The 27,743-nt window shown below is 32.5% G+C and overlaps 1 protein-coding gene across 1 annotated transcript; it reads right to left on the reverse strand.

Moving 5' to 3' along the window:
• Window positions 1-1,705: 1,705 nt before the first annotated feature.
• On the reverse strand, window positions 1,706-27,666 carry LOC126817890 (lon protease homolog, mitochondrial). The gene is made up of 22 exons (XM_056100447.1): window positions 27,131-27,666; window positions 18,812-18,900; window positions 18,480-18,599; window positions 17,958-18,013; window positions 16,977-17,230; window positions 16,450-16,511; window positions 13,101-13,171; window positions 12,550-12,608; window positions 12,352-12,435; window positions 11,279-11,410; window positions 11,043-11,131; window positions 8,380-8,518; window positions 7,929-8,051; window positions 7,349-7,404; window positions 7,048-7,135; window positions 6,265-6,387; window positions 5,907-6,023; window positions 5,541-5,681; window positions 4,390-4,555; window positions 3,821-4,032; window positions 3,351-3,515; window positions 1,706-2,716 (listed from the first exon to the last, which is right to left on the reverse strand). Exons 1-22 carry the CDS (start codon window positions 27,650-27,652, stop codon window positions 2,567-2,569), a joined length of 3,018 nt encoding a protein of 1,005 aa, XP_055956422.1. The 5' UTR covers window positions 27,653-27,666; the 3' UTR covers window positions 1,706-2,566.
• Between the last annotated feature and the right edge of the window lie 77 nt (window positions 27,667-27,743).

Raw genomic sequence — 27,743 nt, forward strand, 5'->3', positions numbered from 1 at the left:
GGTGATATAATCAAACGTTTTTTTTTTTTAAATCGGATAATAATTGTGAAATCTAGAGGAACCACGAGCTAAAAATGTGATTTTTCGTACAATCAGGGGCCATAATTGAAGAAGTTACGGTCCGATATGCCCTAATATTGAAAGGAACCACGATTTATTGGTTATAAACATGCACATTTCAAGTTTCATCAAAATCGGATCAAAATTGTGACCTCTAGAGGGTCCACATCTTCGATATACCAGATGTTTACACTATTTGCGTAAGAGGGGCGACCATTTAGTCCGGTAGTTTTGGTCCAATTTTCACCAAATTCAAACTCAACCAAACTTACCGTCCAATGGGGATATATTCAAACGGTTTTTTAAATCGGATACTAATTGTGACCCTCTAGAAGGACCACAAGCTTCATCAAAATCGGATCACAATTGTGACATCTAGAGGGTCCACAACCTTGATATACCATATTTTTACACTATTTGCGTACGAGGGGCGGCCATTTTGTCCGGCAGTTTTGGTCCGATTTTCAAGAAATTCGTACCCAAGCGTCATTATATTGTAACGGTAATATATTCGAACGTTTTTTTTTTTAAATCGGATAATGATTGTGACCTCTAGAGAGACCACAAACTAAAAAACGCGATAATTCAGGATGTTACGATCCGATATGCGCAAATATCGAAACGGAACCAAAATCTTTGGGTTATAAACATGCATTTCAAGTTTCATCAAAATCGGGTTAGATTTTGACCTCTAAAAACGTAATATTTCGTGCAATCAGGGGCCATAATCCCTGGTTATGGTTCGATACATGCCATTATCGAAAGGAACCGAGATCTTCGGGAGATATATCTATATTTTAAGTTTCGTCAAAATCGGATAAAAATTGTGACCTGTAGAGTGTCCACAAACCAATTGGGGACGGACGGACGGACATCTAGGGGCGACGGCACAATACATCCAAATGAAAATGTGGAGTATAAAATTCTCAAAATACATACATGTATTTATCTTTATTACCCTATGTTGACTAATTACTTTTATGTTTATAATCCTTTGCAGTCCTGTCAAACATCAGTGTCACCAATTTAATGATTCTATCGCGTTGACAAAAAATTGTTGACAGATGAACATGAGTGACTACTTTTTTCCCAAACCAATGTGGGCATATATAAAGGGGGTTGAGGTCAGGATTTCCAATTACTCTTTAACCACATCATGAGAGTACAATATGGAACTTTTAGAGGGTGTTTACAACTCTATTTTTTTGCAGTCCTGTCTAACATTACTGGAAACATAAAAAACATAGAATTCTTTGCAGTTTGAAATGTCTAATCAAAATTATACCCAAGCATTACACGTGTATAAAGCATACAGATAAAAATTACCATGTTGTTAGTATAATTGCAACCAATGTCTTGCATTGATGAGATGTTAAATGTCTTGGTGGGTTTTTTTTTTTTTGGAGGTGTTGTACTATTGAAAGCATTAATTAGAATGCAGATTGCTTTGGAAATACAAATAGGCATAGTATAGGCATGGTAGGCAGAAATACTTGGCACTAATCCTAATTAGAATTTTATCCCATATAAACACTGTAAGTCAGATCACTTGTTTTTGTGTGAAGGCATACATAATAAAAGTTTTACACTGCTGAAATTTGGTAACTAAGAAAAGGGTAATAAGGGACTTAAAAACAATAAACAATTTAATATTGCAATACCTTTATTGTAAAATTACAATTATTGTATTCTTTACTTATTTGAGTTATATATAATCTACTTACAAACCAACTTGATACCTGTATGCTGATGTGCTGACTTTCAACATGCTCGAATCAAGATGTTTCCTTTTCCCACAAATTGTACATAAAAGTAAGATAATCTGAAAATTATGCACTATAGTTCCATCTATGACAATATTTCAGAATGGACAACTATATATGACGATAATTAAATATATATTTGATACATGATTGGCATTATTAATAATATTGAAATCAAACTTACTTAATATATTAATGACAATACTGGGTATTCTGAATAAACGTTCATGTTTATCCAAGCTTAATCAAGATAATATCAAAAAAACCCAAAAAAAACACAACACAGTTAATATGGAAATACAATCACTGGTTTATAGGCATAGCGCGACGTTTCGACAAGTATTCTCTTATCGTTATCAAGATCAAATGATAATATCACTCTAGCTTAATTACACTCAATTAAAACCTCTGCGAGATTTAATTTCTACATATTTTACTCCATTTATGAAGATATATGTCAATCCTTTCTCATTTCATTTTCGTCTTTCTAATCTCTAACAATGAAAACAAAAACTGGACCTGTAAAACTAACATGATGTAATGTGGAGACTTTTTGACAGTAAACATACACAAAATATACACATATATTTTATATGTTTAATAGCGCTTAAAAACTTTCAAATGTAATATTGAAAGTTTTATTTTTTCTTTACAAAACACTTAAAAAACTTAAAATACACTTTTTGAAATTCCTTTTTTACATATTTAACAATTTATTAACAAACAATGATTAAATATATAATTTATAGATCAGGGAAGGCTATGTGATATACATCGCCATAATGCTCAACAAAATAAACTTCTAAACCATCAGTTATAAAACTGGCTAAATCAGCAAAATCTTTTCTATTTTCTTCTGGTAGAATTATACAGTTGACACCCACTCTTTTAGCCTAAAATTTATAGAGAAAAGCATTTAGATTACAGAAAAGGTTCAACACTCTTAAAATAATTGATTTTACATATTACATTTTAAAATGACCTCTTATTGAAAATCCAAGCATTGACCTAATAAAAATGTACAACTTGAAATGTATATCTAAGCATTGGCTTGGCAGAATTATCACAAATTTTGCATACAATTTGAACATAATATAATTGTACAGTCAAAACACTCCAAATCAGAATTACATTTTACCAACCGATGAAGTCTTCCACTGTAATTAACATACATGTAGTTTGCTCTTAAACTTTAAAATCTAGTCTAATAGCACTTAACAATTATTTACTTGTGAAAGGAAGGTTCTCACAATGCCATTTTTACTTTCTTATTCAGGGTTTGCTCAGTTAGTGTATGCCTTCTTTTATCGACTGGAATGAATTTAATTATAGAACCTCTCATCAAGTATTGCCTTTGTGGTTTTTCACAAATAAATGTTATCTATGACACAAAGTAAATGTGAATGATCACCATGGCAGCATCTACATGTATGTATTATGATATATTTTTAGTTTAAAAATTAAAATGATGCAGTACCATAAAAATTATTTTTCGCTAATTCTAACTTGAAGCTTAATTATACTTACGGCAATTACTTTCTCCTTTATTCCCCCGACCGGTAAAATTTTGCCTGTTAAAGAAATTTCCCCAGTCATAGCTAGATTATGACGTACAGGTTTATGTAGTGTTAATGATAATAAAGCTGTAACAATAGTACATCCAGCACTGGGCCCATCTTTAGGTGTTGCACCCTGAAATACATAAATCAGGATTATTTTTGTTACTGAAAATCATAAAATAAATGTCATGTATATGAAATTTCCATCTGTATCATCAAATTAATGTTTACAAATGGGGAATTTCAATTAAAAATATCAGGTGAAAAGGAGGTCAGGAGAACATTTTTCCAGTTCTCTACCAAAGAATGATGGTAGCATCATGCAGTGACACAGCTTATTATTCTAAAATTTCTAAATAATTCCATTTAATATCATAGTCAACCAAATTAAAAGCGTGTTTCTACTCCCCAGTAAAAGATAAGACTCTAAATAATTACCTCTGGTACATGAAGATGGAGATGAGCTTTCTGTAGAAAATCATTGCTTGGATGGGCTTCTGTGAGAAAAGCTTTCGCATATGTATAAGCTAACTGAATACTTTCTTTCATTATATTACCTAGGTTACCAGTTGTTTCTAATGCACCTGGATCTTTGGAAGTAGAATCATATGGCTTTTTCAATACACTTTCTATAAATAATGTTGAGCCACCTAGGAAAAAACACAATTTAAAATATATTACCATGGTATATACTGTGATGCAATGAAAATGCACCAGTGATTTGACTGGGAGTGCTGGTGAGACATAATGCAGCTGAAATGTGATTTTTGGTATGATTGTAGACTTGACATTTACAAACACAAGAAAATCAACAAAAACTTTACAACACTGAGTCAGAGCTTTATTTATTTTTTTGTGTTAGAGAATTGATCTATGGTGAGTTTACAATCGTGAAAACATCGCTCTTAGATCTTGTACAATGACTGCATGGACTAGACATTTATTATAAGCAGGGCGATCAATATATCCTTAATTCAAATACTAAAGATAAAAAGTCACTTATTTACCCATTGCCGTCCATGCTAATCCTGTGACAACACCAGGAGGTGTTGTATCATATAATCTATCGGACGTAAAAACAGGTTTCCCTACAAAATCTTGTAGATTATTTTTTGTAATACTCAATTTCTCTATTTGATCACTTATTATCTTTAATGCTGCTTTTCTAAATATCTAAAATATAAGAGATACCAAATTAACAAAAATACATCATAATTTTCTCAAACACTTTTACGTGTCTGTTTGCTTTACTTAACTATTCGTCCTGTTGTCCCACTACTAATGGTTATTGGGTGGTTCTTTGTGATTTTCCTGTGTCATTACTGCTCAAGATTCACACCAGTGAATTTATTCACCACATATGATGTTATTGTTTTGGTTGCATCTATCTAGCAGCAACAGGTTTGTAGCTAACAATTACTAATTCAAGGTCAATGTCCACCAACATTTACAGATACTTTCCCCGCGTACAAACTGTGTGATTAGATGATATATTTGGACTAAAAACATATTCAAACTAATTAATCTATCAAAAATTTGCTTCAAATCCCTCTCAAAACTTTGTATTCATGGGGAGATACCTCAAGCTATAAATAAACTTTTGTTAAAGGCCATAATTGTCACATTACTTCATTAAGTGGACGCTTACGACTAAGCCCCTGGATCCATTCACTTAATTTGATATGTTCGTTTGTTTGTGATTTCTATATATTGTGTCTTGTCCATAGATTTGGTTTACTGTCCATTTACCATACATATTGAGGCCTAAGTAAATTCTAAATTATTTTCTGTCAACTTCTTTTTCCGCCGTTTAATTGCAGAGTCTTTTTTATGTTGACACACCTCAATGTTCCAAAAACTGCCTAACCATTTGATCAAGACACATTAAGCTGGCATACAACAGTCGGGGTTGCCAGTTAGTGATACCCTGACATATTTTTCTAGTAAGATTGGGCGTCTATACTTTCCATATATACAAAATTTGCCATACTTTTATTGGAAATAACCACCTGACAAATACTTTCGGGACAATGTATCCTTAATATTCCTGATATATTTAAATAATTTGTTGAATAATATAAGATACAGAATTTGGTGTGCACTAAAACAACAAATAAAGTTCACTCCAGTATGCTTTAAAAAAGATTTATAATATTACCTTTTCAATTTGTTTTTGAAGATTTCTGACACCACTTTCTCTACAATAAGATTTAATCAGCACTTCCATAGCATCATCACCAATAATTACTTTATCTGATGTCAATCCACTTCCTACTTCAGCTTGTTTTACTAAATATTTCTACAAAAGAACCATTTTTTTTATTTAACTGGCCATATTATGTCACCAAACATTCTTCCTAAACCATTTTGGGGAGTTTTAAATTTCAAATAGATTCACACTTTTAACCACTTTCGCACTGCATGTCATCAAAGATAAGATTTTGTCCCAAAGGGTCAGCACTCTTTCTGTATATTTTTGATGAATAATGAAGTTAATAACGTGGTTAATATAAAGAAATCTTACATTAGCTATAGCTAATTTTTCTTCTGCCACATAACCTGACACATCTATCATCTCCATTCTATCACGTAATGGTTCTGGTATTGTATCTATAACATTAGCTGTGCAGATAAATAGTACCTGAAATACACAATTACAAATCATTAACTTATCAATTACGTCTTTCTAATGACATTTTACTTTCACTTGATAATCATCACTGTATTTTATTAGATATAGAAAATTCAGTCTACATCAACTGAAGGCACTATTTCTTTTATGTGTAGATGTATGATAATCTGTTATTTGTAGTGCCTATACTCAACTTTCCTGCACTAATCCCTTGATACTAGTAATCTACAGTACATACTACATAACTTACTTTTGACATATCAACAGTTACATCTAAATAATGATCAAGAAAATTAGCATTTTGTTCTGGATCTAAAAGTTCCAACAAAGCTGATGCAGGATCACCTTGATAGCCTTTACCAATTTTATCAACCTGTTTAGTAAATAATCAAATATATTATATACATTTTATCAACCTGTTTAGTAAATGAGTAGTAAGGTTTAGTAGCTGTGCAGGAAGTGCTGAATGTCAGGTGACGAGTAAACCACTTGGTTGTCTGGAGAACGTTTTAAGATTTTGAACTAATCTTATAGTTATAATCGGTTACAAAGCTACCTAAGGAACCAAATAATTATCATACTATAGTCAAATTTTTGTATGCGATTTATATACATTTTATCAACCTGTTTAGTAAATGAGTAGTAAGGTTTAGTAGCTGTGCAGGAAGTGCTGTATGTCAGGTGACGAGTAAACCACTTGGTTGTCTGGAGAACTTTTTAAGATTTTGAACTAATCTTATAGTTATAATCGGTTACAAAGCTACCTAAGGAACCAAATAATTATCATTCTATAGTCAAATTTATGTATGCGATTTTGAATCCGTTTTGCTGTTAAAAATTATTTTTAAATCTATCCCTAGTTATTAGTAGAAGCATCCTTTCACGTTCAGGGAAGCACAGCACAAGAGAATTTTTTGCAGTTTTGAGCGCATTTTTGTTTTAAAAATTGCCACTGACAACTCGAATAAAGCACTTTTAAATATTTGCCCACTTACAACAATAAATCTGTTAATAATATTCAATATTTACTTACTTCATCTATTAGGATTAATGGATTCTCGGTTTTAGTCTTTTTTAAGCACTGTATAACTTTACCTGGCATGGCACCAACATACGTTCTCCTGTAATAATTAAAATGTTCCATGCTATCCTTTATCAAAAAGTTAAACCATTACAATAGTTTAGTGAGTAGTTAAACATCAACATATAATGCTTAAAATACTATTTCTGTATCTGTAGAAAAAATGATTGGTTGATAAATATTAAGTCATGTAATCATGTAATATAGATTACATACAGTCAAATATAAGTATTATTAAAGTTCCTATATTTACCTATGTCCTTTAATTTCTGCTATATCACTCATGCCGCCAACACTAAATCTAAAATACTGAGAGAAAAAAAAAATCACAAAATATATACATACTAAGATTTATTAGTGGAGATCTATGATGTTAAATATATTAAAATTTATCTCTGAAAACAAGCTACATGATTTTCTAGCTAAAAGTATGCTACTAAAAAGCTTTAGTTTACTTATCAACGTATACAGAAATGAAATGAAGTGGGGTTTAACGTCCTACTCGGCCTGGATATACAACAGGAAATTTTGCACCGAGAGGTGCGCTATGGCCTACTTTTATATCAAATTCCAACTGCCAAGGGTTATTTTACATGCATGCCAAGGGGGAACCACACTCGAAAATCCTGATGAACTTTCTCGGCCAAAGCAGGGATCGAACACGGAACCTCCAGGTTAGCGAGCTAATGTCTTACCCACTGAGTCACCACAGCTCCCTTATTAGCGTATACAACATTTTAAATAAAGTTAACGATAAAAATAAGAAAGACCAGACTTATCAATTGTTAAAATAACTGTACTGTATCTTCATCTGTAATTGGTATATAACTTACCTCTCTATTTAAAGCCTTGGCTATAGATTTAGCTATACTTGTTTTACCCACACCAGGTGGACCATAAAAACACAATATTTTACCCTGGGTACTTCCTTTTAATTGACTTATGGCAATAAATTCCTGAAAATACAATTTATATGATGAGTACAAGACACTTTTTTTTCTTTTATAAATTCTGGATGTCAATTTTTTTTGCCTTCATCTAATTATTAGTCGATGCAAAGTATAAGACAAAGACCTGACTTCTGTGGAAAGAAGTATCGATGCAAAGTATAAGACAAAGGCCTGACTACTGTGGAAAGAAGTATCGATCTATACCCCAAAAAATTCTGGAGTAAAGTACTGGAATTACAAGAAAGCTATGTTTCTAAAAAAAAAAAAAAATCAAAACAAATTTCACTTACTAAAATTCGTTTTTTGAAAAAAAATCAAAACAAATTTCACTTACTAAAATTCGTTTTTTGACATCATCCATACCATAATGATCTTCTTCTAAGACTTCTTTAGCTTGTTTTAAATCTAAATTTTCTTCACTATATTTACCCCATGGTAGAATTGTTAACCAATCTAAATAGTTTCTTGTTACACTAAACATACAAATAGATATCATAATGAATAATATATTATGTACACAAGGTACAATTTTTATGGATACACAATTACTAGTGTGAGATTTTGCCTTGAAACAGAATGGTTATTCTGATGCCAGAGTGGTACCGGTAGGTCTTTGGCATTCTAGACTTGTGTTGGTTCTCTATGGTGGAGGCGATGACATCATTAACAAGTTGGGTAGGGTAACTGTTATTATTTACAATTTTTTATAGGAAACCAATCCACACTGACAATACATTCACTTTAAATTAAATCCTTTGCATCAAATTAAGAAATCTATCATCACCTCTTTAACCAGGCGCACCACCAAGATATGTGACACAGAAAATTTACCTGCTGAATTAAAACATTTAAAAAACGAGTAACAATTACCCCACCTAACTAGTTAATAATGTCATTGCGTCCACCATAAAGAACCAACACAAGGCAAAATCCCACACCAGATTAGAAGGTTGCTGAAACAAGAAGTGGGCACAGACATCACCTACCGTGGTTGTAAATGACCCTCTAATCAAAGGTGTTAAGTTTTAATTGTATTTGATTGTTATTTTTGTTGTATATTCTGTATATGTCTACTATTCACATATTTGCATCATTTGCTTTATAAAGACGAGATAGTATCCTAGTCAAAACGTCGCACAACAATAAACTCAGTAATTGTGTATCCATAAAAATTGTACCTTGTGTTAATATGTTTGATTATTAAATGCCTATCAAAAAGAGAGAGAGAAATGGGGTTTAACGTCCACTCGACACAAACTAGGTCATTTCGGGCCTAACATATGATTCAATTTTATTTCCATAATTTGCTTGCACGTAGGGGTCTTTAGCAGTGGGAGAAAACCCACGAGGTTGGACAGGTGACCCTACTCCTTGTCACGTACAACCGAGGAATAGAAACCACGCCAGTTGATTCAATGACAGACTTTATGATGGTACAGAGCGCACATGCTAACCATTCAGCCGTCAAACCCCCCAAATGCCTATCAAAGAAGCAATAATGTTTACAAAGATATAATGTAACAACACTTTGTAGATGTTGGAACTTGTCCCAGTAATGTTGTCATGTTTGCTTTGCTACATTTCTCTTTGCAAAGCCTTTGTAGTGATGGTATACTTTACTAATCTTTGGTTGTGATCATAAACAGTAGCAAATATCTTCTGAACTCTGGGAAGATGTTACAGAAACAGGACACAATTATGTTTTTATTATACAATTTTATCAATATACTGTATTCTGGCATACACCCAAGTGATCAGAATGTAGACTTGGACTTTATGCAGACAGAAGGTTTAAGTCAGGAAATAATAGACATTCTTTTAATAATAATAATAATAGTGAGATATTGAGCACAAATCCATTAAAATTAATGCTCAAGATGAATTTAGCTCTCCACTTATCACAAGATAAAAAAACCCAGTTAATGATTAATAAGCAGTCGAAAAAAGATGAGTCTTTAACTGCTTCTTAAAACAGCCAACAGATGGTGAATTCCATAGGTTTGGTACAGTGTATGAGAAACATCTATGACCAATAACTATAGTCTATAGTTGGGTACCACAAGACGAAGTTCATGTTGGGACAAGCATTGAAGAGATTTAAACTGTTTTACATCAGTTTTGTCATATCACCAAGATATATGGTATCAGTGCAGGTACCTTGTTCAAACAATGATGTGAACTCATAGAAGAATGAAGAAAACGGGACACGATTCTTCTTAGATATGGGAAGGCCTATATATGCACACTTAGGAGAAAGATCTTGACAAATGTCAAATATTTAGATTTAGCTCTTCAGAGAACTGAAATCCAATGAAGTATGACCATTTTTAACTGCAATGGAAGTTTCGTAAAGTACTGCAATACCCCCTCCTCTGGAAGAGACTCGAGGTCAGTGAAGGAAACTGTATGATGGAGGTGTAAGTTCTGCTATAATAGCCTCATCACTAGTAGCTTTTAACCAAGACTCAGTTAGGATTAAGATATCTAGGTTATAATCAATAACCAGATCATAGTAAAACAACAGGCCAGTATCCAAGCTACAGCAAAATGACTGATTTCATGCTTCATTGATTATTCTTTAACACTGTATTTCACTCCATGATTTTCAAAAGTCCAATTTACTCCAAGACACTATGTAATAATTACTCAGACCCAATATAATAATGTTCTCTATATCCTTATATACACAGTGGTTTAATTTTCACAAGGTAAAAGTCAGCTGATCAACTTAGTTTACAAAGATAGTGCAGAGCTAAAAAGGAGCAGCCACTACAGTGCAGAGCTAAAAAGGAGCAGCCATTACAGTGCAGAGCTAAGAGCAACAATGCTTCATTATATATAACTTCACATTTTCAGGCAAATGTAAATTGTATATCGCTACACTATGACCTTGTAAATATTATGTATATTCAGATATCAATTAAGCATTGCTATTAATACCTACATAAATTTCTGGAATCTACAGCAAACAGTTTTCCTGTGTTCTGGTTAACTTACTTGAATTCTGATGAGTGATTATCTAAGAAGGAAAGTTTTCCTATTTCTTCATCAATAACTTCTTTAACATGTGGAGGTACATTCAAATCCTGTTAAAATATTACAAACACCAGAATAAATACACAAATAATTAACCCAAAATAATAATAAAATTATCGACAAAATTAAATTAACTTGTAAGTTCAGTTTATACGGAAATGGAAATTCAAAAGTTACCAAAGAAAGAGCTCTCTTACCTTTAATCTGGCTCGGAATTTTTCTTCTATGGCATCTTTATCATCTTTCTCTAAACCCAGTTCTTTTTTGATTATTTTAAGTTGCTCTTTCAATATATATTCTCTATGTTGTTTTTTTACCTTTTCTTCCACCTAAGACAAATATCAATCAAGTACTTTTTACTTATTAAAATATTATGCTGTACATACTTATAACTTACAATTAAGGGACCCAAGAGTTTCACCGTGCCACATTGTCTCGATATTTATACAGTGATCAGGGGATCACGTGGCTAAGTGGGTAAGACGCTGGCTCGCTAGCCTGGAGGTGGGGTGTTCGATCCCTGCATTGGCCGAGAAAGTTCATCCAGATTTTCCGGCGTGGTTCCCCTTGTCAGTGATGCAGGACGGATGGCCTGACAAGGACAGCTGTCTAGTCCTTCAGATGAGAAAACATTGGAATGCACGCAAAAGATCCCTTCGCAGTTGGAATTCGATATAAGAGTAGGCGATAGTGCCGCTGCCCGAGCAAAATTTCCCTCATAGCACACTGTATGGTGTATGCCTGTCTGCATTAGCCCAGTATAGGAGCAGAACAGTAGGACGTTAAACCACATTTCATTTCATTTCATTTATACAGTGATCAAACTGAGTTAAGCTCACATATTTCTTACTTATTAGGACATCTAATATTTAAAAGTTAACTTTCCAAGATACTTAACGATTTCTTCCTGGGTAAAAACTGTGTGATTTGATGATATATTTGAACTAGAAACATATTCAAACTAATTTATCTATCAAACGTTTGCTTCAAATCCCTCTCATAAGAAGCATCCTTTACGTTATTTGAGGAGACAGGCTGCCTTTTAGGGATACCCTCACAGTTTTCTCTTGTCCTCACCCCATTGGTTATTTTCAGGGAATCCAGTATTTTTCTAGTAAGATAGGGTATTTTTGCCATACTTCTATTTGAAATAACTACCACTTTTGTTGGAAAGTATGTTCAATTCCATTTTTGTCTTAATCAATCTAACAGCTAGCAGATATCTATAGTATCAAACAACTATTCACAAGATAAATAGAAATTTACTTACCTCACGTCCAATTTTTTGCTGTAATTTACTTAATTCATATTCCTTTTTTAATAATGATAATGCCAGCATTAAACGTTTTTGAATCTAGATTAAATGAAAAATAATATTTCAGAAATAAAAAGAATTGTTAAAATTTTGGGTTAAATAGGTTGTAAAGGACAAATATTATTCAAAAAAATATTATAATTCATTGCTTACATTTCTTTCTTCTAACACATCTTGAAGTTCTGCAGGTTCAGCCGAAGTTAAGGCAGCTCCTAAAAAGAAAACAAGCTTAGTGATCAGTAAAATAATTCAAGAACCAATATTCATTGCTTAAGGGCGTATGACCAAGACTTCACTGCCCCTAAGCATCGGCCAGTCAGATTGCTTATCTCTGCTTAGCCGAAGCAGAAAATGCTCAGCCACATATTTGTTCACGGCATTTACCTAATAAATGCCTTCAAGGCTCTTAAATCTGCTTGCCTTAAACAATCCTGGTCTTCCCAATTCTTTATTCTTGTCAAAATTACCATGTTTCAAAATAGCCATTTTTAAAAGAAAGGTATTTGTAATTATATTGTCACAATCTGAAGTGAAAGGTTTCTTTTAAAACCCTGTTCTGATTTATAGTAAAATGGACTTTATTTTACGTACCCCTTCTGGACTCACCGAGGTGCTTTGAGGTTTATAGAGTGAATGTTGCTTACTCTGTTTGGGTCGAATTGAACTTTTTATACCTGGATATTATTACATGAAAGTGAACATACCTAAATCACTAATATAGACAGGATTATCTATAACTCTTTGTCCAGCATGTATTATTTGAGCCAAATTCTCCCTATAATAACAAAAACAGTGAAATAATTTGATAAAAGTTCAATTTGGTTTACTGATATATTGATAATTTGTTCATTCTCCACTAACCTGAACCAAATACGTTATACATTGTCGCCCGTACATTTTAGATAACAAATATCTATTTGGATAACGATTTTTAATTCTAACATGAAGTTATTAGTCTACATTTGATCACACCAACATGTATTACCGTCCTTACATGAGGCAATTTTCATAATCGGCTCTTCAATAGGCCATTTTTACCATATTTTATTGTTAATAAAAGTTATCGCATTAAAAGTTGTTATTTTTTATATTATTCCATGGTATATAGCGCCATTGTTTCGAATAAAATCCATTTTACACCCCCCATATTCTTGGAATTTAAATTTTATATGTTAAAACCTTGTCGCAAATTTCGCAACAGATACGTGACCATATATTTGGAGTGCTTAAATTTTGTTGTATAGGGTTTGGGGAGGTAAGAATGCTCCCAGAATAACCGATTGTGGCATTGTGTTTAATCATTTATAATAAGAAATACCTGAATTAATTAGGATCTCTGCTATATACATCCCATAGATATGTGATCATACTGTTCTTAGTTTCTGTAAGTAAAGCCACGTACCAGATGATTCATGGTTTTCATTACTATATAGGTGGCAGCTATGATTTGTAAGACAGTGAAAGAAAACTGCAGATAATAAAATATACATCTCAAGTGATGGTATAGTTACGAAAAACAGATACGTGATAAACAGATACGTATTGAAAATTAACGCCACTGCCCGCTTAAATAACATGATATAAAACGAGAATCTGACAACCACGTTTCCTTCATACCTTGAAGCCGCCATCTTAGATTTAACGAGCAACGTTAACGACAATATAAATTCAGATATTGAAATCAGAGCAGTTTTGGGTTAGTAATACTACATTTTCTGTGTTTTACGTATTTATTTACGTCGGTTTCTACTATCAACAATTTAATTTACAATTTTTAAGGTGAAAAATCAAATAATTTAATCAAATGAAGTGCTACGTTAGAGCAATGTTAAGTAACGTATCTGTTTTATGGTGGTAACATATCTGTCAAACCTAACTTTAAGCCAGTTTGATGGGCAAAAATCACTGAAAATTCTGCTGAGCTGTATCAGTAAGGTTCTTATTACATTTATATATGTTCGTACTGAACATACTCAGGCCATTTTTATTTATGATAGATTACGTGCAACGCCATAGCGTTACTATAAATATATCAAATACAACATAATAATATTTACATATTTCCACATTTAGTAAATAATCAATAAAAACAGAAATATTTAATGTACTGATCTCTGCAATGGCTGGATAGAACATAAACTTACGTCTTCTTCTTCTGTTTTTGGCACTGATATTATCAAAATGGAAATGAAATGGAATGGGGTTTAACGTCCTACTGTTTTGCACCGAACTGGGCCAATGAAGATGGGCATACGCCATACAGTGTGCTATGAGGCTGATATTATCAGTTATCGGACGCGGATTAAAATGCCCTTAAAGAAACAGATACGTTACCCTAAAGTTTGAGATACATATATGCAATATTTTATGGTAACCTGTTTATTGTTGTTTTTAGCAAAGTTAAAATGGTTATTTTTTTAGTTTTGGCATTGTCTGAAAAATCAAATTATTTGCAACAGATACGTTACCGCTACAACAAGTGATACTAAATTTTATATGGAAATTTGTCATTTATACAAGATCGCTCGATGAATTCCATATTTATAGTAGCCTTTATTTGATACAACGATCATTATGCTCTTACCCTGTTTGATTGTCCATCTTATATTACACAATAAAGACCCAAATTTGTCAACATTATTTAATTTTAAACATACGGAAACCACTGTGCATTATTTGAGAAAAACAACTTTTCCACCAGTGTCTTGATCTAAATGATACATTATGGTATTACATCACAATTAAGATAAATACCTGGGTTCTTCGTTGATTAAAATTAATTGTATTATGGGTAACGTTTATTTGTTTGTGTAACGTATCTGTTGCACGTACAATTTCAGGTGGGTCGAGACAAGTTGACACAAGTTTCTCCTCGGACGAGATATTTGGAAGCCCTTTCAGATTTTTGTTCCCAGATATATTTTCTTTTGAAATAAAACGTATTTTAAGTTACATTTCCAAGTTCACTTTTGTACACTTTGGTATACATTCCAATTGGCTCAGTATAGTGGAGAATGAATGAGTTACCTTTCTTGTTAACATTAAATTGTTTATTCACATTATAAAATATGCATTTTGTAAGAATTAGATAAAGAGCTGGCCCTTCTTGCTATAATAGTTAAAAAATAGATAATGAAAAATGAATATTGAAAATTTCATTCAAATTACTTTATTCTGAGCAAAGTTATGTGTGTTTGAACATGTAGCATAGATTGTTTCTTATTGCAGCAACCATACTTGACAATCAAGACTAATTCTTGATTATCCATTTTATCGTTAAATTTTAACATCGTTAGTGTTCTAATCCATTTAAATCTCAGCGTTGATTATAGGCTTGCCATGTGAATAAATATCTAAATAATAGTTTATATAACATTTAAAGCCAAAACAAAGACCTGCAATATGCAGATTTAGCACTTACATAATGGGAGATTTAAACAAAACTATGCTATAGTCAGCAGCTTACCATCTCGCAGCAAAATCAATCTCAAATAATTCAGCTATAAGTTATCAGTGCTGCTTCTAAAATCAGTGTCAACAATTCCCATATTTTAAAAATCTATGATGATATGAACTCAGCTTTAAAAGTAACAAGCCACAGTGAAGTCAATAACAAAAGAAATCAACTTTCTTATCTCTAATTATCCTAGGCAGAAAAAGCTCATGATCAACCTTAGTCAAGGCATTGATGTAGTCAAACTATACACCAAGTTTCATCACACACACCCAATTAGAATCCAAGTTATCTCAACCAATTAAATTGCTTAGCAAATGATCATCATCAAACCCAGTCAAGACATTCATTTAATGAACAACTACATTAAGTTTGAACATTCTACCTCAATTAGAGTTATTGTGTTCCAAAAAGTGTGACAATCGGAAATCTGAACATAAAATAGGGAGATAACTCTGAAATTATCAAATGAAAAATTTGAGAATTTGATAGGCTTATTTTTTACAGTCAAACGAACAATCACTAAGACATGGAAAAAAAAACCATGACCCTAACAAATTTTAATCATATATCTCACAGGTTGTATTTCTGTAACTTACCTGTATAAAGGACTCATATTTATTACATCTCTTATAGTCTTTACAACTTCAGATGTCATAGCCTGAAATATAATTAAATCATTCCATGAGAAAACCATGCAGATTGTGTAAGTAGTTGCCAAAACACTTTTTCAAAATATTTAGCTGCTTTGGAGATCATGGAGGTAAGCCGATTTCAGCCAGTTTTTATCAATTTTCAGCCCAAATTTTAAACCTTTATAGCAGATCAATATTCAGGCAAAGAGCGAGTTAATCAATACATTGATTGTCAAAATAATACAATCAGGAAAAACGCCTCATCCCTGTTACTCCAAAACACCTAAATATATTTCGAAACTTTGTAAAATTTGCAATCCTGGAAATAAGACGACAGGTTTTGTCAGGCACAACCTTTCTAGTGCCTGTGATTTTGTCAGGTTCAGATTTGTCTTATTTCTGTATTGTCACTGATACCTTTAATACATGATCAACAATTCACTAGTTAGACAACTTGGTCACCCAACCTCCTTTTATAATGTGAAACAAACCTTGAGTTCATTATTGCTTTCATAAGCTTCATGATAGACATTTTCAACTTCTACCATTAAAACATTCTCTATTTGTTTCAACACAGGTTCCTCTGTTGGTACATCCTTTATCTCTTCAGTGGAATCCTTTACAACATCACCACTTTCTACTTTCACTTCTTCCATATTTTCTTTTAATTCATCACTTTTGTCTTCTTTTTTGCCATTCCTCCTTCTTCTACGTTTCTTTTGATTGTTTGTGTTAGTGTCAACATCTGCGATAACAAAGAACGTTTTATTAATTAGTTGGTTATTAATCATGGTCTTCTCAAAAAGCAATCTAACAAGTTATAGTGGGAGTTCACGTTCTATGACGTCAGGTACCAAGCAAGCGACATTTGACCCGATTACGTCAGTCATTCGATTAACCAATTAGCGACCGCCATGTATTTTTTATCTACTTTTGCTTTGTTTTGATTTCTATTGCCGCTAATGTCTACCCACAGTTCCGCGCAAAAAAGGTCAAACGCTCGATTCGACAGACCATTTGATTGGCTGACCCCTCATTTCAAGCAGAACATGAGTAAAATAACAATGCTTCCAGATCCAAGTGTAGTAAAGACAAGCAAAATCGAAATTTTGAACTATAAAAACGAAACGAAATTGGATCTGTGTTTTAATCAGATTGCTCAAAAAGCAAAAAGATTTTATCTGCTGTTCTGTAAAGCTAAACAGATTACATTGCTCCATTCCAAAAGAAAAATGTATCACACATGGCTGATGTACATTGACAGAGTTGTGGAAGTTTCAGCAAAGAAAAGAATCCCAGTGCAAAGATGTTTAATAAATGTCCCAAGGTCCAAGGATGAATTGTTACGTAAAGATTGGGACAAGTTTGTAAATAATTAATAATAATAATAATTCTTTATTACCTTACAGGAATTCTTAGACATAGACAAGAGATGAGAATTTGATACAAAATAATAAATAAATGAAGTTTACCCTTAATCTCTGGAATTTCTTCTATTTCATCTGCTAGTAAACCAGTTATTTTAATTCTGTAAATCAAATGTAAAACTGATAAAAGTAGACATACTTTTCAACTTAAAAAACACTGTATATTGCGAGCAAAATCTGTAACTACAAATGAAATGTTCAAACCTCTAGCGGTGTGTTGAATCCATGTGACCTTGAATAACACACTTCATCCTTGTATTCCTATCAACCCAGCTGTAATTCGGTACCAGTAGAATATATGTAACGTAGTACTGGTACTTAGTAAGTTTAACATTGCACAAAAATTATATGGAGGTAAGAATAATACAGTATTTCCTGTATAACCAGGGTAATGAAATGCAAGTCATTAGGCAACTTCGCCCAGAGCAGGACGACAGCCATTAAAATTACATTAACTACATTATAATCCATTATACCAGTCTTAAACTAACAGAGTGTACAGTTTATACAACTGACATGTCTTTTAAATAGATTATGTATAGATATTAATGAAAATATTATATCTACCTTCTATGCCCAGTGACTATAAGACGAAGTCTATCACCGAGATCTTGCATTTCAGATATCTGTACAAATGTTCCAACCTGATAAATATCGTCCATTTTTTTAACAACTTCAGCCTCATTACTGGATCAAAAAAAAAGAAGATAATCTAAGTTACAGAAAGAGATGTTCAATTCAATATTCAATATAGCAATCAGTTGTTATACAGTGTCTGTTCAAGAGATTCAAACTGTAACAATTTTAGTAAGATTTTCATTCTGTGCTGGTGTTATTGGCTGGTTTTATTTTATTTCTTTTTTCATTATTTTTGGGTGGGGTGAGGGGTGCACATGTACCTCTCTTCTCGTTTCAAAAAGACTCCAGCATAAGGTAGATTCAACTTCACTTTTCGTCTTAATAATTCAACTAGAGATTGGTCAGTCACCTGCAAGGTAAGAACAAATCAGAAATAAATTCTAAGTACCCGGAATGTAGATGGATTACAGAATTTGTCCAAACTAGTACCACTAGTACACAGTACACATTTGTCCACACTAGTACATGTTTACCATGGCTTGTATGATACCTAACTAACATGGATGTTCAGTACACAGGAAATATGGCAAATCTAAGTGACAAATCTATTTTGATGTCTAGTCTTTTACATTAAGAAAATCCTTCCATAATAAATGAAAGTTTGATTTTAAAAAATTATGATTTATCATTTCATTGTATGAGATATTATAGTTACACAATAATTCACTAGTTAATGTTAATGTTTGTTCCGGGTTAAACTTCGACTCCAAAATTGCTTGTCATTTCTTCAATTTTTAAATAAAATGGCTATAACTTGGTGATATACCTGGAATATTGTCACCCCTACAGCGTGGAAACTAATTTTCAATCAATCTATATAACCCTTCTCCCTTGAAAAATTGGGGTTTATTTACATCGTGGTACTGAAGATCAGCCATGTTTGACCTAATTATCTGGAACAGCCCAAGAAGACAAGAGGTGTTGGTTTGGCTTTGAGTCGTTTCGGACTACTTGTAAGTTTAGTTATTTGTTTCGGCCCAGTAGAATATAATTTTTTTCAAAGAGCTATTTAGGGCATCCCAGACCACATAAAACTATTATTATATAATATTATTAGTATACAATATAGAAGATTAGATATAGAGCTGACAGTTCTCACTATAATACATGTAGTTAAAAACTAGATAAATGGAAATATGCTGAAAATTTCGATCAAATTGCTTCATTTTAAGCCAAGAAAACCTTATTTTAAAATTACTGTAGCCTCGATTTTCATTGTTAGCGCTGACATGTTAATTAACAAAGTCTTGATTATCTATTTTTGCATTTAATCATCAATGGGCATTGAACAGCAGATCGGATTCAAATCCAGTGAAAATTGGACACATAAGACGGCATCGAGAGATGATTATGGTCTTTTCATGTTAATAAATGTCTAATTAATAGTTAAAATAACATTCCAGACCTAAAGAAAGACCTGCAATAGGCAGATTTAGCTCTTGCATAATGTATGTTTATATAGACATTTCTTAAATCAAGGTTATGTAATGCAGAACATGGCGTATGTGTCTGCTATTGAATGAAAAGAAATGTGCTTAAATACTGGTCATTACCATGTAGTTTGTAGATGGAAATGAAATGAAATGAAATGGGGTACTAATTTGTGGATGGTGTCTCTTATTAGGTCTGGTCAAAATTATCAAATTTTAGTAAATCTTTCCTAATTTTTTTTCTGGTTTTGTAGATGGGTCATTCGTTTGGACACAGATTTTACGGGTATATTTAATCAGAAGGCAATCTTTTTTTCTTTGTTTTCTAAACTATATGTTTTAGAATTCATTTGATGCTGCGTTGCTCGAAATAACTAAAGAATTGTTTGATCTATTACTTGACATATCGCGTAATTTTCATTCTGAAATTGTAGATAACAATAATCAATTATTCGAGGGGTCATATTTTCTAACATTTGTTTTTTTTCTCTTCTACATTAATATGTGAACCAAATCTAGGCTACTTTCACACTATTTGCGTATAATCGCTAAAGTTAGAAATTATCAGTTAAAGACATTATTTTTAAAAGGTAACATATAAGACTCTTTAGAAAAAATAAGCTATACATAAATGTGATACATGTATGGACAAAACAATGGAAAAAAGTTACACTTGGACAATTGTCTATTTCTCTGCAATGACTTAAGAAACTATCTTTTGATATCTTTACGTTTGCATTGATTTGGGCTATTCGATGAGTGGAATATACGATTCCAGATTTAAATAAGTAAAGAAACATGTCCATTTGAAATAAAAATTTGTTGAAATGGTTAAAACACAATTTTTGCCAAAATGACGTCATTTCCAGTGACCACTTGGTGACATATAATGCACATTCACATTTTATGAAAATCAAACAAGAATTTATTTGTATATGGGCATAAAAACTCTCACAAAATTGCCTATTTCTCGAAAATGAAATCATCTCCCGTCTCACTCTGCTCATTTACAAGGGCTATACAGATCAGCAAAACGGAGATATAAGAATTATGACACTTCCGGTGAGAATTTTAGAAATTGTTTGTCAATAATTATTATAGCCGATGTCATTGTGTATCATATGCTGTTACATGTAATTCTGTCTCAATCGGATAATAATTACCAAGTTTATACGCTATAAACTGTATATCCAAAGAGAAATAATTTAGATAAATATTTTTTTATATTTATTTCCAGTTGATCAGTACCATGTACTCAAGAAGTAAATTTTTAAAACTAAAAAACTTTTTTTCAAAAATGTCACATTTCAAGACTTTGCTCTCAAACACATAGTGATCCAATGAATAGTTTCAGCAAAATAAGCTGAGAGGAACTGAAAAAAAAAAAATAATAATATATATCTGAATAAAAACAATATGAGCTTTAACAGTTTTCCCTTTTGACATCATTTTCGGTCATGTGCAGTGCCTGGCCTTATATACTCACAGAAACTTATAGGTCGTTACATGTTTTTTGAGTGAAAATACCCTTGTACCAATAGCATGTACCCGGTATTGCTTTAAATGGAACTGACAACTATTTCCATTTAGGTAAAAGGTTCACCGACCAGTACCAGAAGGTAATATTGTTTCTTTATTTTAGACGGGTTAATCTGCGTATAATTCTTTCACGGAACCACATTTCACCTCTTTAATCCGCTATTTATTTACTCTAGTGCTCCTGTTTCCATGCATTTTACGACCAAACAGATGTTATCTATTAATTGCAGGACAATTAACACAACAGATACCGTTTAGTTTAAGATGTTGTACATCTCTATATTCTTTTGAAAAAACAACTTAAAACACATTTATTTAATCAGGCTTTTAACCGACTCTGTATACAATCGTTAACATGTCCATAATCTTGTTGTTTATTTATGATTATATTGTCACTTTGTGAAATGCCTTTGAACATTGTATATGAAAGGGTGCACTACAAATATGTTGTAATAATAATGTAAAGATATAAATGCTTTATCTTATTTACATTCAACGGCCGGCTGGACAGTACAGGGTTCGTAGATTTACCTAAAACAACCTGTATTTTGAGAGAGAGAGAGAGAGAAATGGAGTTTAACGTCCACTCGACACAAACTAGGTCATTTCGGGACTAACATATGGTTTAATTTTATTTCAATAATTCGCTTGCACGTAGGGGTCTTTAGCAGTGGGAGGAAACCGGAGGACCCGGAGAAAACCCACGAGGTTGGACAGGCGACCCTACTCCTTGCCACGTACAACCGGGGATTCGAAACCACGCCAGTTGACTTAATGACAGACTTTATGATACAGCGTGCACACGCTAACCATTCAGCCATCCACCCCCCCCTGTATTTTGAATAAACAACACATTTTTATTATTTTTTTTTTCTTTTTATATGCATAGATGAGTAATATTCCCTAAACTTCACTGGTTTTTTTAACAGTTCTGAAAAAACAGAAATAAATGGAAGATTGATGGAAGAAAGACAACTCTTATTGTTACCGTAATTAATGTTAAAAATTTTTAAAAAAAAAGGGAAGTTTAGGGAATATTAATATAAAAAGAAAGACATCAATAAAAATGCGCTGTTTTATTCAAAATACAGGTTGTTTTGAGTTGTTTGTGATTATTTTGGGCAAATCGATGGAAGAGACAGTATGTGCAAGGTTGATATATATCGTCTGCTATATAGCGCAGCATGCTACCCTACAGTACACTATACATGCTACTGTATGATGTTGGTCATTGAGGCTATCGATCTAAAAATAATTCCAGCCAATAATACTATAAAGTATGCAATATGCAAATAAGATTGTTTGCCTCCGTGTGTGCATGCTGTTAGCCAATAGCTACTGTAGATTTTTTGGCGGATTAAAAATTCAGCCATTTTTATAAATTTCCTCTTGATGAAATATGAATAACAGAAACAATAAAACAATGATTATGTCGAATCAGTGAATAATTTTTTAAAAATCTTTTGTTTGTAACAACATAGATCGTCTTGGCTCAGCTTTTGTCAAATTTTAATCCAGTCAGTTTATCTCCATTGCCGCAACCAAGAACAATATATTTGTGTCTCATTTTATCCAAATTTCAAACTCAGTATGGTTCAGAGAATAACTGTTGAATGAAAATATATAACTGGATTCGATGAATTCTATACAGAATTCTTTCTATTTACGTGATTATTATTATTTCATTTTATTTATTTTTTTTGAAGATGTACTACGGTCGTGCCTAAATTTTTATATCATCTTGAATTCTTTCGTGGAACCGCAGGTCACCTCTCTAATCCACTCTATTATTTACTCTAATGCTCTATTTCTTGGCATTTTACAAACAGATGTTATCTATTAATTATTTGCAGTAAAATTAACAGAAAACATATAAATCGGCTTCATACACCAATGTAAAAAAGTTGTTTTCCATATCATTTACCATGTTAAGATATGTGAAGAATAAGGCCAGTCTTCCAGAGCGCAAAATAAACACCGAAAATATAGGTCATGCGTAAAAGCTCATATAGTAAGTGCAGGGGGACTGCACCACACACAAACAATTACAGAAAACAAATTTACCGACCAGACACAATACGCAGAAATCACAAAAAAACGTATAAGCTTCAAAGTGTGAAACCCTAATAAGTATTACTGCCGCAAAACAAACGGATGAATGTTCCTTTGCTAGACATTTCTAAGAAAGCAAACCAATTTGTCAATATCTGTCAACCATTTAAATTTGAAGTGCAAGTGTCCCATGTTTATGTTCTGAGAATGGTATAATTTTGTCAAAATATGTATGGATTTTATTGAACTTCTAGGCGTTAATAAGGTTCGACGAAGAAAGCAAAGAGATGAAAACATTTTTATTAAAAATTGAAGAAATGACAAGCAATTTTCAAGTCAGGGTTTAAACCTGAAACATCAGTCTATACACTATATGATTAATTATCATAACAACATAAATTCAGATACCTGATAGTTTATCATAATATACATTCAATTTAATATTATTATTTTTATAAATTGTTGATGTAATAAATTCTTATATTACTGATTAATATAAGAATTTGTTTCTGATGAGTTGTTTTCTAACTTGGGATGAGTTGTCTTATATAGGAGCTTCTACGTGTGACGTACTTCCGGAGTCTATTTTTAGTCTGGCCTTTTTTTTCACGTATCTTAACATGGTAAATGCTAAGGAAAACAGGGTTTTTAGTCTTTTTCTTTTAATAGAAAATGTATTCTTGAATGCCACTCTTGTTGTAAATGCGTGTAGCATTCGTAATAAATTAACGATTTTAAATCATGTCTAATTTTTTTTTTTTTTTCGTTTTATTGACGATATGTCAAGCTCGCCACACGGTCCAGTTGACCGATGTACGCAAAAGCATAAACAAAGATGCATTGCTGTATTGTATGAAGCCGATTTATATGTTGTGTGTTAATTTTTACTGCAAACAATTAACATATAACATCTGTTTGGTTGTAAAATGCCACGAAATAGAGCATAAGCGTAAATAATAGAATGACACTTCGTTATTTTTGGTTATAGATAATCCCCCCGACACCCTTAATACTTTGAATAATGATCTAAAGAAAATTCATGATTGGTCAGAAAAGTGGAAGGTCGAATTCAACCCAGACAAAACTACCAGTCATACATTTAGTAGAAAAAACAACCCAACTTTGCTTGTCGCTTCTTTTAATGATATCCCTTTACATGATGCAAATACCCACAAACATTTAGGTGTTATTTTTAACAAACATTGTAAATGGGACAATCACGTGGATTTTTTAATTAGTAAAACCTCAATCATGGTCGACTGTCTGAGAAGTTTGAAATTTAGACTATCGCGTAAATCATTTAGTATTTTGTATAATTCTTTTATTCTTTCTATCTTTGACTACACTGATATAGTTTGGAATAATACTACTGAAGTAAATTCACAAAAATTAGAAAAGCTACACTTAGACGCGTTACGAACGATAACTGGCCTGCCTCGTGGAACCTCCCATAATACACTTTATACAGAATCCGGATTCTCATCTTTATCAGTGCGACGTCAAGCTCATAAACTAACAATGTTTTACAAAATGGTAAATAACATAGCTCCCAATTATCTTTGTTGTCTTATTCCGCCAATTACCTCTTCCAACAACCCTTACAACCTACGTAACTCCGACCACATTACGCAAATTAAATGTAAAACTAATATTTATAAAAACTCATTTTTGCCGTCTAATATAAAAGCGTGGAATAGTTTAGATAATGAAATAAAAAAGGCCTCGTCTGTCTCTGATTTTAAAACTAAGCTGTATCCAACCTTATTTCCCAAAGTTAACAAACTGTTTTTCTATGGTCAACGACAATTCCAAATTATCCATTGTAAACTGTGTAATAATAAAAGTGATTTAAGATACCATAAGTTCCTTATGCATATATATGACATTCCTCAATGTGACTGTGATCTCGACCTTGAAACCACTGAACACTTTTTACTCTACTGTCCAAACTACACACTTCAACGAAATAATACCATTCATTTATTACCAATGTATTTTAGAAATATTACTTGCCTACTCTATGGTAATGCCGAATTATCTTCAGACGTCAACAGCGACATCTTTAAAAGTGTTTACAAATATATTAAAGATACAAAACGTTTTACTCCGTAAAATACAACATTGGGGTGAGGAATTTATTTATTTATTTCTTATTTATTTTTTATATTTATTTATTTATTTATTTATTTACTTATTTATTTATTTATACAAAATCATTTATCTGCTTATTTGTACCATAACTAAAATAATGTAATTAGTTTTTGTATGTATCATATATAATTCGACATTGTACATATATTATACACCCAAACCAGAAGGAAGCAAATTAATATAAGCCTACTCGGCTTGTTTTTGTATCCTATTATTTATGCCTTTTACATTGTATAATATTCTCGAAATAAATACTGTTTAAACCAAATAATAGAATGGGTTAGAGTGGTGACGCTGCGGTTCCACGAAAGAATTATTCAAGACGATATTAAAATTTAAGCACGACCACAGCACATCTAAAAAAAGAGAACAAATAATAATCACACTGTAAAAAATAATTCTGTATAGAATGCACCAAGTCCAGTTATATATTTGCATTCAACAGTTGTTCTCTGAACCTAATGACTGAATTAGAAATAGATAAAATGGACACAAATGTATTGTTCTTCATTCTTTGTTGTGACAGTGGAGATAAACTGACTGTCAAAAGCTGAGCCAAGACGATTTATGTGGTTACATAAGAAAAAAAGGTTTTAAAAAATATTCACAGATTCAACTTGATCATGGTTTTATTCTTTCTGTTATTCATATTCCATCAAGGGGAAATTTTATAAAAATGGCCGAAGTCTTACTCTGTGCATCAAACAACTATTTTATCATTGGTTAGAGCCATCTAAACGCGGGGAAATTTACAGTAGCTATTGGCTAACAGCACACATAAACAATCTTATTTGCATATTGCATACTATTTATAGTATTATTAGCTGAAATTATTTTTAAGTCGATAGCCGCATAGACCAGCATAGTACCATGTTTTTTGCAGAGTATAGCATGCAGTGCAAAAGCAGACGATATATCATCAACCTCGCGCGTACTGTCCAGTCGGCAGTTGAATGTAAATAGGATACACCATTTAAATCTTTTGTGTTAATAGTCCTGTAATCAATAGATAACATCTGTTTGGTCGCAAAATGCGTAATAACTTGACCAAGTTCTAGTTCGGGTCATGAGCACAGATCAGTCATCCACTTGTTTTCCTCAATTGCATACGGCCATTACGGATCTGGTAAACTTGCCGTATCTTTTTCTACATCGCAGTTTTTGTAAATATCGTTTCGGGCATCGGTCGGTAAACCTTACACGTATGTAGAAATGGTGATTTTATGTAAAACAAGCTTACTATACGACGGTATTTTCACAAAAAAAACACACAATGGCCTATGGATTTCAGTCTACGAATAAGGCCAGGGTCTGCACATGACCGAAAATGATGTCAAAAGGGAAACCCGTAAAAGCTCCTATTGGGATGAGTTGTCTTGCAGTGAGTTGTCTGTATACTAAATTCACCTCAATCATTTTTACAAATCTTGGAAAAACAGGGTTTCTGCTTATAGCAATAACTGGTACTTTAGGGAAAATGTCAGGAATAGTCATTGATGTAAGGGCTCCAACGGGATTTGGGGGGCCTTGTTGAATAACTGGTGATTCTGCAGGGTCACGATTCCCTTCTCCCCCATCATCCCAATTTGATCCAGTAGAAAATAACCGTGACTGGTACCACGATATTACTCTATGATGCAGGAATTTTTGCCTTGGTCTTTCATACCCGGCATATACAGTGTTCTTAGAAAGTAAATCATGTTTCATTTGACTTGATGAAAATCTTCTTGTTGAACTTGATGGAGTTTGATTGTTCGAACTGCGTGCACTATTTATTTTTTTTCCACACCTACAAGTAAATCCGTCTGAAATTCTACTAGTGTTTGCTGCCTTGGCAGATACAGAAATTAACTGCACTAATCTGTCTATTTTATTAGTTGGGGTAAAAGATTTTGAGCACATGCAATTTAATCGTAAAAGCGATGCCATCTTTAGAGTCTCATGCAACTTCCTGTTTTGTAACAATTCGCCATGGATCGGACATTCATAACGGAGATTGCCGAGTGGTAACTTTTTTTTT

This window comes from Patella vulgata, chromosome 4, assembly GCF_932274485.2.
Source record: "Patella vulgata chromosome 4, xgPatVulg1.2, whole genome shotgun sequence".
NCBI classification, from domain to species: Eukaryota; Metazoa; Mollusca; class Gastropoda; family Patellidae; genus Patella; species Patella vulgata.